The sequence below is a fragment of the Rattus norvegicus genome, chromosome 8 (genome assembly GCF_036323735.1).
Source record: "Rattus norvegicus strain BN/NHsdMcwi chromosome 8, GRCr8, whole genome shotgun sequence".
Taxonomy (NCBI): Eukaryota; Metazoa; Chordata; class Mammalia; order Rodentia; family Muridae; genus Rattus; species Rattus norvegicus.
The window spans coordinates 120,000,505-120,017,816 of record NC_086026.1 but is presented as its reverse complement, the minus strand read 5'-3'; the positions used below and the strand labels follow the sequence as shown (position 1 = coordinate 120,017,816).

General features: G+C 43.1%; 1 protein-coding gene across 47 annotated transcripts in view; it reads right to left on the bottom strand.

Moving 5' to 3' along the window:
- The window catches only part of Lrrfip2 (LRR binding FLII interacting protein 2), a 101,363-nt gene that overhangs the window by 53,454 nt on the left and 30,597 nt on the right, over nt 1-17,312 (bottom strand). For 18 of the 47 annotated variants that reach the window (NM_001395739.1, XM_063265279.1, XM_063265288.1 and 15 more), the window contains one exon: nt 11,017-11,103. In NM_001395739.1, coding sequence (NP_001382668.1) covers nt 11,017-11,103 — 87 coding nt within the window. Of the gene's footprint in view, nt 1-527; nt 597-3,474; nt 3,520-3,610; nt 3,680-9,197; nt 9,249-11,016; nt 11,104-17,312 lie in introns of all 47 variants that reach the window. The other 29 variants (XM_008766619.3, XM_008766616.4, XM_008766625.4 and 26 more) reach the window with 5 other exon arrangements.

The following is a 17,312-nucleotide window of genomic DNA, read 5'->3' as shown; positions in this document are numbered from 1 at the left end:
AGCTGTTGCCTGAGTTTCTGCCCTGACCTCTCTCAGTGATGGACTGTACCCGGAAATGTGGCCACATAAACCCTCTCCTGGGGTTGAGGATTTAGCTCAGTGGTAAAGCGCTTGCCTAGCAAGCCCAAGGCCCTGGGTTCGGTTCCCAGCTCCGAAAAATAAATAAATTAATTAATTTAAAAAAAAACAGGGGTTGGGGATTTGGCTCAGTGGTAGAGCACTTGCCTAGCAAGCGCCAAGGCCCTGGGCTCAGTCCCCAGCTCCGAAAAAAAGAAAAAAGAAAAAAGAAATAAATAAACCCTCTCTTCCCCTAAGATGCTTCTGTACGAGCATTTTATCACTAAAGCAAGATTTAAAAGGGTGAAAAAGTTTTAATTCTCCAAGAAACTTGCTTTAAAGTCTACACAAGGAAACAAAGCAGAAACTTTCACGCTTTACCAGGTTATGCCTGTTGTTCCTATGTCCAAAATACAGAAAATCAACAGAATGCATGAAAATCTAAGACCACACATTTCAGAATTACACACCATCATGTCTCTCCTCTTGGGCGTACTGGCTCTGCTCCAGTGTGTTCCAGTAATATCCTTCGATGAACTCTTCAGTGAAATTAAACAGTGTAGTATTAAAATAACAAAAGACAAGTTTAAAGAATAATTTAAAAACTGAGTTCACAATTATGTCAAAGGCAGACATATGACTAAATAAATAGTAACTAAAGAATAAAACTCCACGAATGAGGAACCGTGATTATCCTATGATCCAAGGTCTCTCTACGTCCTAATTTGAGATTTCTACCACTGTCTTCTTGTATTCGGTGCACAAAACAATAATCAAACATTTTGTAGTGTTTTGTAAGGCAGCTAACTGGCTTACTAACTCCCTGTTATTAGCAATCTGCTCCCAGTAACAAGCAGGCATAGACAGTTCTACTTCGCAGGCCAAGACTCTGACTTACTAGCCCCTCCCCGAGGCAGGACTCAGTCTCGGGCTTCTTTGTTCTTGTCATCTTTAGTCTCAATGTCTATAGCATGTTCAACCCACAGAGCTTCTGTCAGGGGTATCTTTCAACAGAAAAGTTTCTGAGCAGACAAAGGGAAAGCTCAAAGTCCCAAGATGCAGCACAAACCCATTAAGTGCACCTGACCCACAGCCAGGTACTGCTACCATTTCAAAGCCAAGTAAACGTGCAGACATTATGAGTCTTTTAAATACATGACTCTTAAACTTAGAGAGACAGGTAGAGAAACAATGAAACCTCTAAATTATATACATAGTAAACCACAAGAATATTTAGGTCACCATTTCAGACCACAGCATTTATTTTTACCCAGGATGGAAATTGTCTGACATGTTCAGATTAATGGAAATGGTGGTCATTTTAAAAGCCAATAAGCCAGAGCTACTGACAACTCAGTGGCACACCACATGCCCTGAACCCAATCCCCAAAGCAAAACAACAAATGGAACTCAACAAAATGGCATTAGGTTGGACTCCTAATGCCATCTCATTAAAACAAACAGGGGGGTGATCTCAAAGGCGGGGGGTGTGACTCAGCTCGGAGGAGGAACGCTTGGAAGTGGGCTCCGTAGCGGAGGGGTCAAAAACAAAGAACACCATTTAAAAGAAATATAATTTACTTTATCGGTGAGCATTCAGCCTTAATCTGGTAAAAATGTATACGTGTAAAATATATTGCATATGTACATGCACATATTTAGAGAGAACAGCCTCACTTAGAGCTTTTCAAGGTCAAGCGCAGTTCTCTCCTTCCAGTGATGGAGATCAAGCCCATGTCCCTGCACAGCCAGTTGAGAGTTCCACCACCTAAGTCACATCTTCAGCCCTCATTCACTAACTTTAAAAAGGCAAGGGTCTTCCTCTACCCATGGAAACACATACAGTTAGCATTAAAAAAAACAAAACAGAATTCAAATTGCAGCTTACACCCTCCGGGTGAGTAGTTCCTTACCGGTTCAACTGCAGATTGCTCCTCTTTGGAGGTTTGACTTAAAGTTCTCTACTTAGGTCAAACTTAAAGATCGACTAGCCTAATCCAGCTTCCAGAAATTATATGCAAATTTACTCAGCTCAATAAAAAATGTGTGAAAGTTCATACTACAAGCAATACAAAAGGGAAGACACCAGTCACAAAAAGAAAGAGGGGAATATTTTATAGTCCTCAACTCTCAACTTTGTAACTTTGGTGGGCTTTGGTGGAATTTTTTTAAAGTAATTTAAAGAGGAAAAAAAAACTTGAAATACAACAAATGCATATATTTTCTACTTAAAAAAAACCACACACATTCATACATATAAAAAAAATTGAAAGAGTGTTTTGCCTGTGTGTACAGTATATGTGTACAGTGTGTGTCCCTGGTGCCTTCAGAGGCCAGAAGATGACATCAGGTGCCCTAGGATCTGGAGTTATAAATGTGAGCTGCAGTCATGTGGATGCTAAGAATTGAACCCAGGTCCTCTGCAAAGGCAGCAAGTGCTTTTTGACTGCTAAGCCAGCTTTGACCACTTATAATGCCACCTTTAAGCCACTGATAATCTTAGATTTATTTAAAACCTTGAAAATACTCTAAAACAATTTTAAAATTTGTAACTAAAGAGAGCAGTTATAGCTTAAAACCAGTGTATAAAGTTATTCTAAAAGCACAATAGATTACATCCACCAGAAGAAAACAATTATCAGAGTGTAATGGAGTGTTTACAGATATAAATGTGTTAATACCTGGTGTGTTAGAATAGCTTAACTAGGCTGTTTTTATATAAGCTAAGAAGAGGATCAGAGTTGAAACAGATGCACCCCTTAATATGAAAGATGACTTTACTGATAAAAAACAAATAACATAAAATGCAAAACACATCTTATGGCACAATTCTTTAAGAAGTAAAAGGGGACTTGTAGCACAGCACACAGACTTGAGGCGACAAACCGCACTCACTCACAGCAATCCACACTAAGAGCTGGGACACTATGCAGTGTCAACCGAAACGTCAACGCATAATTCCTACACATAGGGCAAGAAAACACTTCAAGTCAATAATTTCATGCAATTATAATTTTAAATAATCAGGCAGGCCCCAAAGTTATTGTTCATTCAACAGATTGTCAGTTAGGATATGAAAAGAGAAAGAACTAAAACTTAGGACAAAGCAGGTGTTATTTTATAAAACCCAACCATACCATTTTGTGATATTTTTAAAATCAAAGGTAATTTTTTAGAAATTGAGAATAGACCCATGTTAAGATAAAAATAGTTACGATTTTAGAATTGATTCGCTTCTAGCAATAATTTGAGAGAAAGCATCTCTTTCCACTGAAGAGCTGTGCCAGCATTTTGCACTTACTGTTAAAGGCAGAAGTATAAATGGATATTGTCAGATCGCTTAGAAAATCATTAATGCTGAAGGCAGCTCAAGGTTAAAAGCTTTGCTATTCGGTGTAAGCAGCGTAGAATACCAACCCTGTGACTGCCAAGGCTTCGAAGAGACAATGTATCCTCAACTCCCTGATAAAAATAAAAGCACACATATTACAGGTTTGTGAGTGAACAAAGCCAATGAGTGACAGCACCATAGGCAGTTCATGTTACTACAAACCAGGTAAGAACGGCGGTAACCAGATCGGTAACCAGATCGGTGAGAATACTGGGCCCTTTCTGAATCTTCCTGGGAAAGAAGAAAGTACAGCAGTAATTAATAATTAATAATTAATCACTGAGCAAGTGGTTGTCAGAGCAAAGGAGCAAAAGCAGCCAGACAAAAGCACAGCGACATCTTCTGAGGACAAGCAGGCTAGAAAACGTCGGCTTAGAGCTGAGTTGGAAGCATGGCTGCTCTGGGTGGCAAGCGGACACACACATTACTTCAGCAGGTGTGCATATGTCTCAACACGTGCTAGTGAATGGTGGCCCAGGGAGCTCAACACATGGAGATAAAAACACAGAACATCACTCTACAAAGAGATGTTGATAGAGAACTGAAAGCACAGAGGTTTACTTCTTCAGAGTGAGTGTTGGCTTATACATGGGAGAAGAACGTCCACTCTGCCATAGCTGTGTTTTAAGAAGAATGTACGCTGCGTGAAGAATGCTTAGGCTGTAGCCTGGGGCTGACTGTGAGGAAACTTTCTGGTTGGTTTCTTTGTTTTATTTTCCCCCTATCCTCTCACTAGTCTAACTGGAAAATAAAAGAAGTAAGGAAATACACTCAGTGTTGTCAATGTGATAAACTGCTCAGAAGAAATAACATAAATGTTTCACAGCTGGTAGGGTTAAGTCACGCCTTATACAGCTTATAAAGAGACTGACCACACTTTATAGTTGACCAACTGGTGCGTAATTCTAACATTTCCACACTCGGCCATCAGCAGTAAAACAGCAAAGCTTCACATGGTATCAAACAGCTAGCCCCAGAATACCTGTGACCATAAGGAATTTCTGATTTTTCAGAATTTTAGTGTCCAAATTGTTGAAGTAATTTGCACTATGACTAAAAACTACATCTAGCCAGTCTAGGCGGGCTCACCTTCCAACAGCAATGCTATCTTCCAAGATGAAACGATGTTCCAGCACCCACAACAATCAACTAGACCACTCAGGGCCGAAAACAGATGGGGCTATCTCTGGCTATCCACTGCCAAGCAGAGATAGTAATCCAAACAGAACGCCACAGTTTACTCCTTCCCTTCCATCTCGGTTTTTGGGTACTGTTTTTTAAAACTCATCTTTTGACACCCACTATGTATACTGCTACAATTGATAAAACATGTCCAACATGCTGTTTAAAGACAGCATGATGATTTTGTGACCCCGTTTCCGACAGGGTTGTGATCTCTAGGCATGAATCCCCAATTTAAACTTTTTGTAAGAGAATCGTAAGTCTTGGAGACATGTGAATTAGCACAGCAGAGCAGAGTGCTAAGTGGTAACAGGAATTAGAAGCCCTTGTGCTGCACCTGCACAGGGACATTAATTTACATACCCGTTGGTGTCATTTGGGGTACCAAGCTAATATTTAGGCTGAATATCTAAACTTCCCTTTACTCCCTTTCCTTTCCAACTCTCCAGCCATAGAAGAACCTTTTAGACAACACATCTAGCCAGACATGATGACACACGCCTTTGATCCCAGCATTTAGGAGGTAGAGGTGGGCAGATCTCTGTAAGTTTGAGATGAGCCTGGTCTACAAAGTGGATTCCAGGCCAGGCAGGGTTATGTAGTTAAGACCCTGTATCTAAAGCAAACAAATGAAAACACATCTGCTGGACACAGCCCTCATCTTGAGGACCTCACAGAAGGCTAAGGAGGTATCTACAGGAGCACATCGCTGGGCCAGCATTTAAATCCTCAGACTCAGCACATCACAAACACAACAGAACCATAACACAACATCCACCAGAGCATCAATTACACAGAAACAACAAACTCAGGGCCTGTCTTCCATGGAGGAACAGCCCTCTTCACACCGTCAAGGTCAGATCTACAATAACACCCAGTGGCTCTTCCTTAAGTAACAGCACCGGTAACAATTAAACAGATTCCAGCAACCTGTCTTCCAAGGTTATAAATACAAAGCAGAGGATCCTCCGTCTTTGAGAAGCCATGAGAAACAATTGCTGTCATAATCCTGGGTAGCCTTAGTAGGGCTGAGCAACCCCAATGTGACAATGCCTTAAATGACAGAGACATATTTAGTCCAAACTTTTGGGAGTTCTTTCCTCCCTGGCTGAGGACTGGCAACTCTCATGAATGACGAATTAAGTACCAACACGAGGAAAGTCAAGACCAACAGACTTCTTCCACCAGGACAATTTAGACTTTGTCTCAAAAAGTAAACAGCAGGCTGGAGATAGAGCTCAGGGATTAGAGCTTCCGCCTGCTCTTGGTACAGTCCTAGTATTCTAAACTTTAAAGTCATGGAGAAAAAGCCAGTGTTGGTAATGGTAAAATACAGATGGAGAAGAGACTCTGCAATGGTGTTTTCTGGGATAATTGGGTTTCTTATAAGAACTAATAAAGTACAAAAACCTCAAAGCAGAACTTTCTGGAACTACCTTGTTATATTCAAACTGGGTTAATCAAATTAAAACACTCTTTTTAAAAGTTCACTGAAAGTGAAGAGAAGAGGTTTCAGTAAAAGAAAACCACAGCCCCAAGAGCAAGCCTGGCTGTCCTCTCTGTCTACAAATATTACTAAGCTGGCACTGGAGTTGCTCCTTCAGTTTCAAATTAGGAAGCCCTAGAAACAGTATTTACTCTTCCAGCCACACACAAGGCTGCTGACTGAAGCATACGACCTGAAATCGGAATCCTAAGAAATGGCCAGCTGCCAGGGACTAAGCCACTACCCAAAGACATGGACTGACCCTGGGCTCCAACCACATAGGTAGCAATGAATAGCCTAGAGTAAGGGTACCAGTGGAAACTTCAAAGCAGAACTTTCTAGAACTTTACCTTGGTCCTGCCAAGACGGAACACCCAGTGAACGTGATTATTGGGGGGAGGGCAGATACTGGGGGGAGGAGGGGGAGGGCAGATAATGGGGGGAGGAGGGGGAGGGCGGATAATGGGGGGAGGAGGGGGAGGGCAGATAATGGGGGGAGGAGGGGGAGGGCGGATAATGGGGGGAGGAGGGGGAGGGCAGATAATGGGGGGAGGAGGGGGAGGGCAGATAATGGGGGGAGGAGGGGGAGGGGAACACCCATATAGAAGGGGACGGGGAGGGGTTTAGGGGGATGTTGGACTGGAAACCGGGAAAGGGAATAACAATCGAAATGTAAATAAGAAATACCCAAGTTAATAAAGATGGAGAAAGAAAAAAGAAAAAAAAGAAAAAAAGAAATGGCCAGCTGGCTACACAGGGCTGTATGGAAACCCAAGAGGACATGGCCCTCCTCTTACCTGCTTCACCTCTGCACCAGTGGTGGCCTCCCTTCCTCCTTCACATCCTGACTCTGACTCTGCCAGTGTTGGTCACTAAACCTCTCTCTACCTGCTCCTCTCTTGTCCTAGTTTGCTTCCTGTTGCTATGATTGATAAAACACTGACCAAAACCAAGTTAGGGGAAGAAAGGTTTTATTTATTTGGCTTACTGGTTATAGTTCATCAGTGATGGAAGTCAGGGCAGGAACCTAGAGGCAGGAACTGAAGCAGAGACCCTTGCGGAACACTGCTTACTATGCTGCCTCCTCTGGCATCCTCAGCTAGCTCTCTTATACAGCCCAGTCCATTACCTAGGGACAGCACCACCCACAGTAGGCTGGACCTTTCTACATGAGTTAGTAGTTAAGAAAATGCCTCACGGGTTGGGGATTTAGCTCAGTGGTAGAGCGCTTGCCTAGCAAGCACAAGGCCCTGGGTTCGGTCCCCAGCTCTGGAAAAAAAGAAAAAAGAAAAGAGAAAAAAGAAAAAAAAAAAAAGAAAAGAAAGTGCCTCACAGCCCAATCTGATGTGTGAAATTCTTTAGTTGTAATGATTCCTTCCTCCCAGGTACATCTAGATTGTTTCAAGTTGACCAAAATCAACAAAAGCCCATATATAAACTGGCAAGTGGCCCTGTAGTAAAGTGAGTGAAAGCTGCAGCCCGGTGCTGACACACAGTAGCTTTCCGCACTCCTGAGCTTCCTGTTCTAATGCTCACCACTCACATCCCAACAAGACAATCTGACACACACAAAAAGTTAGAGTCAAGGGAAATATTTAACATGGAAAGAATCACCTATCAATACTCCTATTTGTGGCTTATTAGCTGCTTACAGTTTATGTCAAGAATATCATGTAGCCATGTGGACTCACAAACAAGGGAGTGGGAGTGTGGTAAGAGGGAATGGGAGACTCCACATGGAGGAGGAGACAGCAGGGGTGGAGTGAGATGCACACTCCCATCTGAACCAAACCCCGCCTTCTATGTACGCCCAGTCCTAACTCTCAGTCAGGACTCCGGTCAATCACCAACTGCACTTTAAGCCTCCATCCAAAAAACTCCTAAGTCTCACTAGTTAAGATACACACAAATCAATGCTTCTTTTAAATGATTATCTTCACAGGCCCTAAACAGAAAAATGAAATATCAGATTTTTAATATATGTTTTTGTTTATATTTAATTTTTCTAGTTTGACCTAAGCTACTAAAATGCTAAGCTATTTTATAATTAAAACAACAAATTAAAATATTTATATGTAAAGTTAAGTGATTTTGTTAATTCAAACAAAATCCTCTTCATGCATCAATGTGACCCATGCAGAAAATGTATTAGATAAATTAATTATACTCCTTTCAGTTACAACGAACATCACACTCCAAAATAGCAAACACACACACGAGGAGCCAGGAGGAGCCACTCAATTTAGATGACAAAGCACTTTGCAGTTGTCTAAGTTGATCACCATAATGACTGAGAGAAAGTGTTAAACACGAAGGTCAACAGGGTTCCGGACCCTATGGGACTGGGGACCCTACGGGACTGGGGACCCTACGGGACTGGAAGCTCCTCACCAGCCTGCTCTACAAGCCACTTGTTTGGGAAAGTGATGTGTGAGACGATGGTTCTCAAACTCCCTGGGAAACTTCTCTTTGAATCTGGTGAATAATCTACCCATCAACATTTCCCATAAAAAGGCACTTTCAAGTATTTGCATGATATTTTGGGGCTTCATATACCACACCTCCCAAGCCTAGTCACATATCAAATTAATAATCCTGCATTAGAAAATAACTGAACCTGAAAAATGTTCATGGTTCCAACCAGCGTCCTACTGGCTCATGGTATTTGCTTTTGTAACTAAAAGTCTGCTCTGGGAGTAGAGGACTTGACAAAGAGCTAAGAGAAGAAATAAGAACAAAATTCAGAAGGCAATGAGCTAAGACCTGATCATCTCCCATGGAAAGCCTGTGGAGTTCATTTTTAAAGATGGAGAATGAGAGGAGGAAGCACGGATTGAGGGAGGAAAAGCAAACCCAGTCATTTACCCAACCTTTCTTCTTCTGGGACTTTCCTGAGTGGAAAGAGAGACTACTAAGCACAAGGGAAATGCTGAACTCCGGCACCCAGACAGAACAGCTACTCTGTGCCCCTCAGGCCCACACAGGACAGACCGCCTGCCTCACAAGCATTAGTCACTGCTCTGCTCCCGTGTCACTTAGCTCAGCAGTTATCAGCATGCAGGGCAGGCAGTCCTGGCCTACCAGCCACTTGTGAATCTCTCCCCATTTCCGGTCAAAGGAATGATGAGAAGGCTATAAACACAAAAGTTTTATGAGCTGAGTGGTTTTCAATTCACTGCATTCTCAAAAAAAAAAAAAAAATCTCAGTCACACACACTTAACCTAGACAAAAATAGTAAGTGACTCAAAGCTATACTTTGAAAATTCCAGAAATTAATAAGGTAGTATGTTCAGTAACAAAAAGATGCATGGTTCTTTGCATAGATAGAACGTCTATTAATAACCGTTCCCTCTGTTTATAACTTCATGTAATCTCAAGAGCATAAAGACAATGCACTGGAACCCTGCTTTCCAACCAAGAACTGTATCCAGTACCGGAAGCTGTACCTAAGGGAGAAAAGCACATCAAGACAGAACACAAATCTATACATTTCTTTAACTTATCATTAACATAAAAATAAATTGCTTTCTACTCCTCCACAAATGTTTTTCCCTTTGTAAATACAATAGTAAAATATGTGTGTTTTCAGACTCGAGTCCATGACAGAGAGAAAGGATAACAAGTATGCTAGGTAATTTCCATTTACCCATTTTACTCTTTTCCACTTTTTTGATGATAAAAGCATAATATAGATCAATAAACTACAGAACATGATGAAACCCATTGTAATTCCACACGTCAAACCAAGGTACTAATGAACCCAGTTCTTTCTGACCCTAGATATAAGCACTGGTTGTTTTATTTTGCATTGGGGTGTCCGACCAATTTTATAGTTTGGGGTTTTCCCCATATTCTTGCATGAACATTTCCCTACCTTATCACATAAGCTTCAAAATGTTAAGCATGTGGACTCAGCTAGCTGGGGGTCAAGGTTCACTGCCATGTTTCTGCCTGGACCTGCATACATTTCATGTAAAACCTCCCATTCCAAAACTTCCCCATTTGGCATAAAGATTCATTATGGAGGCGTCTCCCCCACTCTGTGGACATAGGATTGGCAGTGAGCATGGTAATGATGCAGACAGGAACCACGTTTATATTACAGTACACAGGAAAATGTCCAGAACAGACTTACTAAGCTGATTACTGTGAAGGCAGAGAATTGGAATTATGAAGTGAAGAATAAAGGGGCCTTACTTTTGCCACCCCAGGGCCCTGTTCCTTTAACAACCCATCCTTTTCATATATTCTCTGCAACGCCCCCTCCTCTCTGTGTGTTCATTCTGAACTGGTTTATCTAAAAAGAAAAAGCAGTTGCTGACCAGGAAGGCAAGACCGGTCAGAGCTATGTTCAGGGAAGGAGACTGCACCTTGAGAAAGAACCTGTCCACCATGGGGATTTCCCTATCGCTGTCTCACTATAATGTCATGTGTGTGTGTGTGTGTGTGTGTGTGTGTGTGTGCGTGCGTGCGTGCGTGTGTGTGTGTGTGTGTGTGTGTGTGTATGGGGCAAAGCCCTCTGTATGCCAGGCTGCACCTTGAGAAAGAACCTGTCCACCATGGGATTTCCCTATCGCTGTCTCACTATAATGTCGTGTGTGTGTGTGTGCGTGTGTGTGTGTGTGTGTGTGTGTGCGTGTGTGTGTATGGGGCAAAGCCCTCTGTATGCCAGGCTGCACCTTGAGAAAGAACCTGTCCACCATGGGATTTCCCTATCGCTGTCTCACTATAATGTCGTGTGTGTGTGTGTGTGTGTGTGTGTGTGTGTGTGTGTGTGTCGCAAAGCCCTCTGTATGCCAGCCCTGGGGATGGAGATCTGAGACAGTGAGAGCTCTCCTCCATCATTTCCTTCCCTCACACATGCAGCACGTATGCACTGGCTAAGGCGGCTTCCGTTACCTCTCTCTGCTGTCGTTCCAGTTCCCTCATGCGGATGTCTCTTGCTTCTGCCCTGGCGGCCCGCTTTGCTGCTAGCCTTGCTTCAGCCTGAAAAGTAACATAAGCCTCAGTTTTACAAAGAGATGGCAAAAGTACTCTCATACCAGACTTGAGGACAAGGAACAATTGGACATATCTTCCAGGAAGGTTGGAAAAAGAAGTATCATTTTTAACAAGCTTGCCTGACTTCAACTTTCGTCCGTTCCCCTCTCTCTCTGGTCTCACATCGTGAAGTCAGGGTCATTATCTTCAGCTGCTTGCCTTGACTACCCATCTAATACGCAGCCCACTACTTACTTCCCCAAAACTCGCTCTGTTCCTTTATTTCTTTTCTTAGCAATTCAATCATACAGACTGACAACTTGAAAAACACCTGCTACTTGATTTTCATGTTGCCAATATTTAAACTCGCTGTGACTGACTGTCTCCAGCTCACTATCACTGACTGTCTAGAACTCGGCTGGTTCCAGGGTCTGCCTCCACCCCTCTCCCTCCCTCTTAAACTAAGATAGAATTTAAGCATCAAAGGGAAAGCACCATTTGTTTGTTTGTTTGGTTGGTTGGTTGGTTGGTTGGTTGGTTTTTATAAAGCTCCATTTTTAAAGAAGACCAGGTGTGGTCCTGGCGACTGGCTGCAGACCAACTCACCATTTTGAAGAATATAATTTAGTGGGTTTTAGTACTATTAACTCAAGAACCTCAAAGAGAAAGCCCACGTGCATGAATAATTACTCCCTGTTATACCCCACCAGCTCCAAGCAACTGCTAATGTCTAAGAGCCTGCTGTCCTCACACTTGATGTAAATGGAGTCACGGCAGGAAAGTTCAGCTGTCTCCTGCTTGCATGACAGCCACCTTCAAACCCACCTCTCTAGAACCGGCCCTATAATCCATCCTCTACATGACCATAAAACTGCCAACGATGTCTCTGACGCCACTCAGGTGTTTAAAACCCTCTACTGATTCCTGTTGCCTGTAGTTAAAGAAAGAAGTGGAGGGACTGTAAGGACAGGAGGGAAGAGGTGAAAGCAGAGACAAGGCTCCTCACATCTTACCCCCTTCCCCTTTTCTGCTGAGTGAAACTACCCCAACTGCACATGGCTGTGTGGTCTCAGGGGGTGCTCGAGTACACATGGTGGACGGGAAGACGCCACCTAAGCAGCTTTACAAAACCCATCCTTTCCCAAAGGGTGAGACGTGGGGCGGCTCGGCTACTCTGCTCCTGTAAGTGGCCCCTGACTAACGTCAGTAGAATCATATTCTGGTCTGCTGTGGGAGGCCTATAATAAAGAACAAGCATCTGTTTTCATCTCCTGAGGAAAGAGTTCCCACAACACAGGATGATTACTTGCTTTTGTCTTTCATAAACACTATATACTCATCTCTCTATGTGCCTTTATAACTTAACTAAGTTCAAACTAAGTTAAAACTAAACACAGAAAGACCATTGATACAAATAATCCCATTGAAAGATAAAATACAAAAGACTTAACAGCAGAGACCCAAACAGACTACATACACCAATGTTTACAGTGTCACAGTCCCCAAAACCATAAGGTGACAACAACCCTAAGGTCCATTAATATATGGATAAGCAAATTACATTAAAACCTATGACAGGATACTGCTCAGTCTTGAGGAGGGAAGGACACTTTGATATGACTACATGGATGAACCTTATAAAAACTCCAAATGAAGCAAGGTAGACCAGATGATGAATATTCCATCAATGCGCTGACACAGGTACCTAAGGTCGGATTCCTAGAGACACAGTGTAGAAGGATGGCTGCTAAGTGCTACAAGGAAGGGGAGTGAAGACGTCAGTGTTGAATAGGGACAGTTTCAGGGCTGAAAGATAACAAGGTTCTGCAGAAGAATTGAGGTGACAGTTATAAAATATAAATGTACAAAATATACATAATGTGCAGGAATACAGAATATGATCACACATGAAATAACATTTGGAAGCCTAAACCATTTATGTTTTTAGTCTAAAATGACCCCAATTCCTAACACTAGCATGAGAAAACGTGGAACTAGAATTCAGGTTGAAACATCTCCTGTGCACTCAGGTCACAGGGCCAGTTCTCTAAAAGTGATGCTGGTGGCTGTGCTTTGAAATATGAGGCACGTGGAGGCTGATGGGGGAATGGAACAAACTAAAACCATAACGTGCGCCTGTAATCCCAGCATTCAGGAGGCTGAGGCACAAGAGCTGTAAACTTGAAGCCAGTCTGGGCTACATGTCCAGCTTCATGCTGGCTTGGCCTAAGTAGAGACTGTCTCCAACAGTGACAACCCACACTGTGTGTTGTAGCATGAACTTGTAATCCTCCTTAGTCTGAACTACTGAGCAGGCCGAGGGAGAAGGACCATAGCAGCTCAGGTCCTACAGCATGATAAGCAACACAGAGAGATCTCATTACATACATATATACACACATACACACACATACACACACACACACACACACACACACACACACACACACACACACACACACAAAGTCTCAGGCTTTTGCAGTGTATTTGCTACCAGAACACAGACATATGAAAACTACCTAAATGAGAGTGGGAAAGGAGGAGCTCCGTCTACCAACACCAGCATTAGTGGACGTGTAGTCTAGTCTAACACTACTGCCCGGTTGATCTGCAAATGTAGTTGGACGAAAAGAAAAGAAAAAGAAAAAGAACCATTTAAAATTGTGTGTAGTATGGCCCCAGAGAGAGCTCAGTGATTAGGAGCAGTTCGCTATTCTTGCAGAGGACCTGGAGTTCAGCTCCTAGCATCCTCATGGCAGCTCACAACCATCTGTAACTCAATTCCAGTCATTTAATGCCCTCTTTTGACTCCCTTGGACACCAGGCACACATGCGGTGTATCAGACATATGCAAGCAAAGCACTCAGACACATAAAATAAAATGTAGAAATCAGATTTTAAAGCCTGTGAAGTAGGGAGCTGAGATGGGAAAAGGGTTCCTTTGAATGTGTCTGGGACTTCAGATACAATGAGGGCTGAGCGTGAGCAGCTCTCACCATTGACATCTCCTGTGGGCATCCGAGACCTGTGAGTATTAAGTGACCAGCACTGACGCCCTAGCATAGACATTTATATAAAGTGTGACAGCCAGTGCGTGAGCATGAACTGCATTGCTGCCTCGATTGTTGCTGCTGATGTTGGCGCTGCCTCGACCGTTGCTGCTGATGTTGGTAAATTTAAAGGTGGTCTCTCAAAAAGTTCCCAGCAATGGAAAGGCAGAGGCAGGTGGATCTTTGAGTTTGAGGCCTATCTGGCTATAAAAGGAGTCGCAGCTAGGGCTACACAGAGAAATCTGTCTTTAAAAAAAGACAGGCATACCTTCTAGCGCATAAACTTGGTATGAAACAACTAATGGTTGGTCCCTGGAACCAGAAGAGGAACAAAGTTCTTGCTTAGTAAGGCAGCGCTAACACTAAGAAAATGAGCTCCACCTTATATTGAGCATTTGTGCCGAATTCCTGGGCTAAGTCAAGTGCTAACATGCCTTTGTGCACAGGATGGAATGTCACTCACAAGGTGGCAATGCCAGTGGAACCACACACTTGAAGAACAGACTGAATCCTGCCATCACCTTGTAGAACTACAAGCCTATGTGCCTGCCCTTCCAGAATGTTTACAATACTGGTGGTATTGATATGCTCCCTGGGAACCGAGGGAAACTAGAGTTCTCAAATGCAGTATAGTGGCTGCCTTTCTCCAGCCAATGATGTCAGAACTGAAGTGTGTTGAAACACTCCATGAAGCTTTGAGGGAAGCTACTCTTGAGGGACCTGTTCATTAAACATGTTTGTCCAGGCAATGCTGAAAATAACAGCAAAGAAGAGGAGGAAAAGCCCCAGGCCCGTCACTGGAAGCCACTCTCCCGAGCCATGCAGACTAACTCCATGGAGCTCCCGTCTGCCTACCCGCCTCACACAGCTCACTGCTTGAGAGTGTGCGGAAGGCAAGACTCACTGCTGCTCTGCTATGAAGCTGAATGCTGGTGCAGCTGTCAGCATTGGTGAGGTCCCCAGCAAGGCTGCCTGTTAAGAAGCTTCTCTGACTATACTCCAAGAAGGCACAAGAGTTGGGAAGGCCATCAACTGTGCCCAGGGAGCTCAGGGACAGGCCGAGGATCATCCCTAACACTTGGTACCTGGTCGGTGAAAAGAGAACATCTCATGAAAGATGAGTACGGAAGAACCTTCAGGAAGAAACGATGTTGTATGGACACATGCTTTTATGTATATGGAAGCTTTGAGTCATTACTGTTGTTTGTTTTTTTCTCAGTGCTGATTAATGGAAAGAACTTGACCAAAACTGTGTCACCTATCTTAAGACTAGTTGAAAAAAATGTTGGGGGCTGGAGAGATGGCTCAGCGGTTAAGAGCACTGTCTGCTCTTCCAGAGGTCCTGAGTTCAATTCCCAGCAACCACATGGTGGCTCACAACCATCTGTGATGAGATGTGATGCCCTCTTCTGGTGTGTCTGAAGACAGCGACAGTGTACTTACCATAGATAAATAAATCTTTTAAAAAAATGTTAATGAGAAAGAAGGGGGTAAAAAAGATGGAAAAAGACCTCACATCCACTAAGCCACCACATCACAGCTACTAGAATGGCTTTAATAAAACAAATTATTTTTTAAGGCAAAGTAATTAAAGCTGGCAAGACTGTGACAAAATGAAAACCCACACAACCCTGCTGAAGTGGACAACGTATAGAGCTGCTTTGGGAAAGTGTGGCAGTTTCTCGGGAAGCTAAATACAGAGTTGCCATAAAGGCCAGCACTCACCCCTAGATGTGAACCTAAGGAGATGGAGACACATGTTCTCACCAATATTCACAGTTCTGCTCCTAACAGTCGAAATGCAGAGACAAGCACATTCCGGCAGCTGTCGAATGGGTAACCAAACGTGAGCATCCACTACTGGAACACAACTCACCATTAGTATGAACGCAGACTAGCAACGGCCGCAACATAGATAAACCTTGAAAATGGTTCACTGAGTGAGAAAAAACAGATATAAAAAGTGACGCAAGTGACGTGTGATTCTATGTCTATAAAATACCAAGACCAAGCAAATCTATACAGACAGAAACTAGACTACTGGTTACCAGGGAAGGACGAGATAGGGAGTGACTGCTAATTAAGAAAGGAGCTCTTCAGGGGCTGATGAAAGGCTTTGCAATTAGATAAAGATGCTAATTGTACACCACAGCAAGCAGATGTTAAAAGCATGCAGTATCCTACAATGGCGAGTGTTGGTCACTGAGTCATATCCTTTCAGTCTTTATTGTATGTGCATGGGTGCTTTGCCAGTATGCATGCCTGTGCACCATGCACATGCAGTGACCAGGAGTAGAAGAAGGTATCAGATTGCCTGAGCCTAGGTTGCACAGTTGTACATCACCATGTTGGTTCTAGGAATCAAACCCAGATCCTCTGCAACAGTGGCCACTGAGCCAGCTCTCTGGCCCACTGCCTTACACCATAAGCTTTCTTACTAAATCAGGTGCACTTAACGAGCCCTCAGGTACAAGGCATGAAATACGCCACTCTTACCTACATAACAAGTCTGAGGCCGACCTGGGCTATAAGAGAACCCATCTCTAAGACACACACACACACACACACACACACACACACACACACACAGAGAGAGAGAGAGAGAGAGAGAGAGAGAGAGAGAGAGAGAGAGAGAGAGGGCAGGGGGAGAGAGAGAAAGAGGAAGACAGACAGCGAGAGAGCAAGAGAGAAAAAGAAAGAGAAATACTAAAATATACATAATTCTAGTTCACAAAGTTTAATGTATAAGCAGAAGAAAGGAGATTTTATGACCTAGAAGGTTTAGGAAGTCGTGGATTGAACTTCTTTTTAAGTCAGAATATTAACAACAACGAACATTAGAGTCTCAAAGAGGGGTGCAGAATATATAGCATTTCTTGGACCAATTACTAAGTAAACCCTAAGTAATCCTTTAAACATCATGATCCAGGAATACAGTCTGAGGAATAAGCTTGTGAAAATACACCAGAATCCAATTCAAACTGTAGCAGGTCTGTTAAGGATAACCTTACCTAAAATTAAACAATATTATCAGAATAACTTCCTCATAATCAAAACCCAAACTTTCACCTGGCACAGTCTGCTATAACTGTAGTCCCAGCTGGTCAGGAGGCTGAGGCCAGAAAATCTTGAGCCCAGGAATTTGAATCCAGCAAAAATAACATA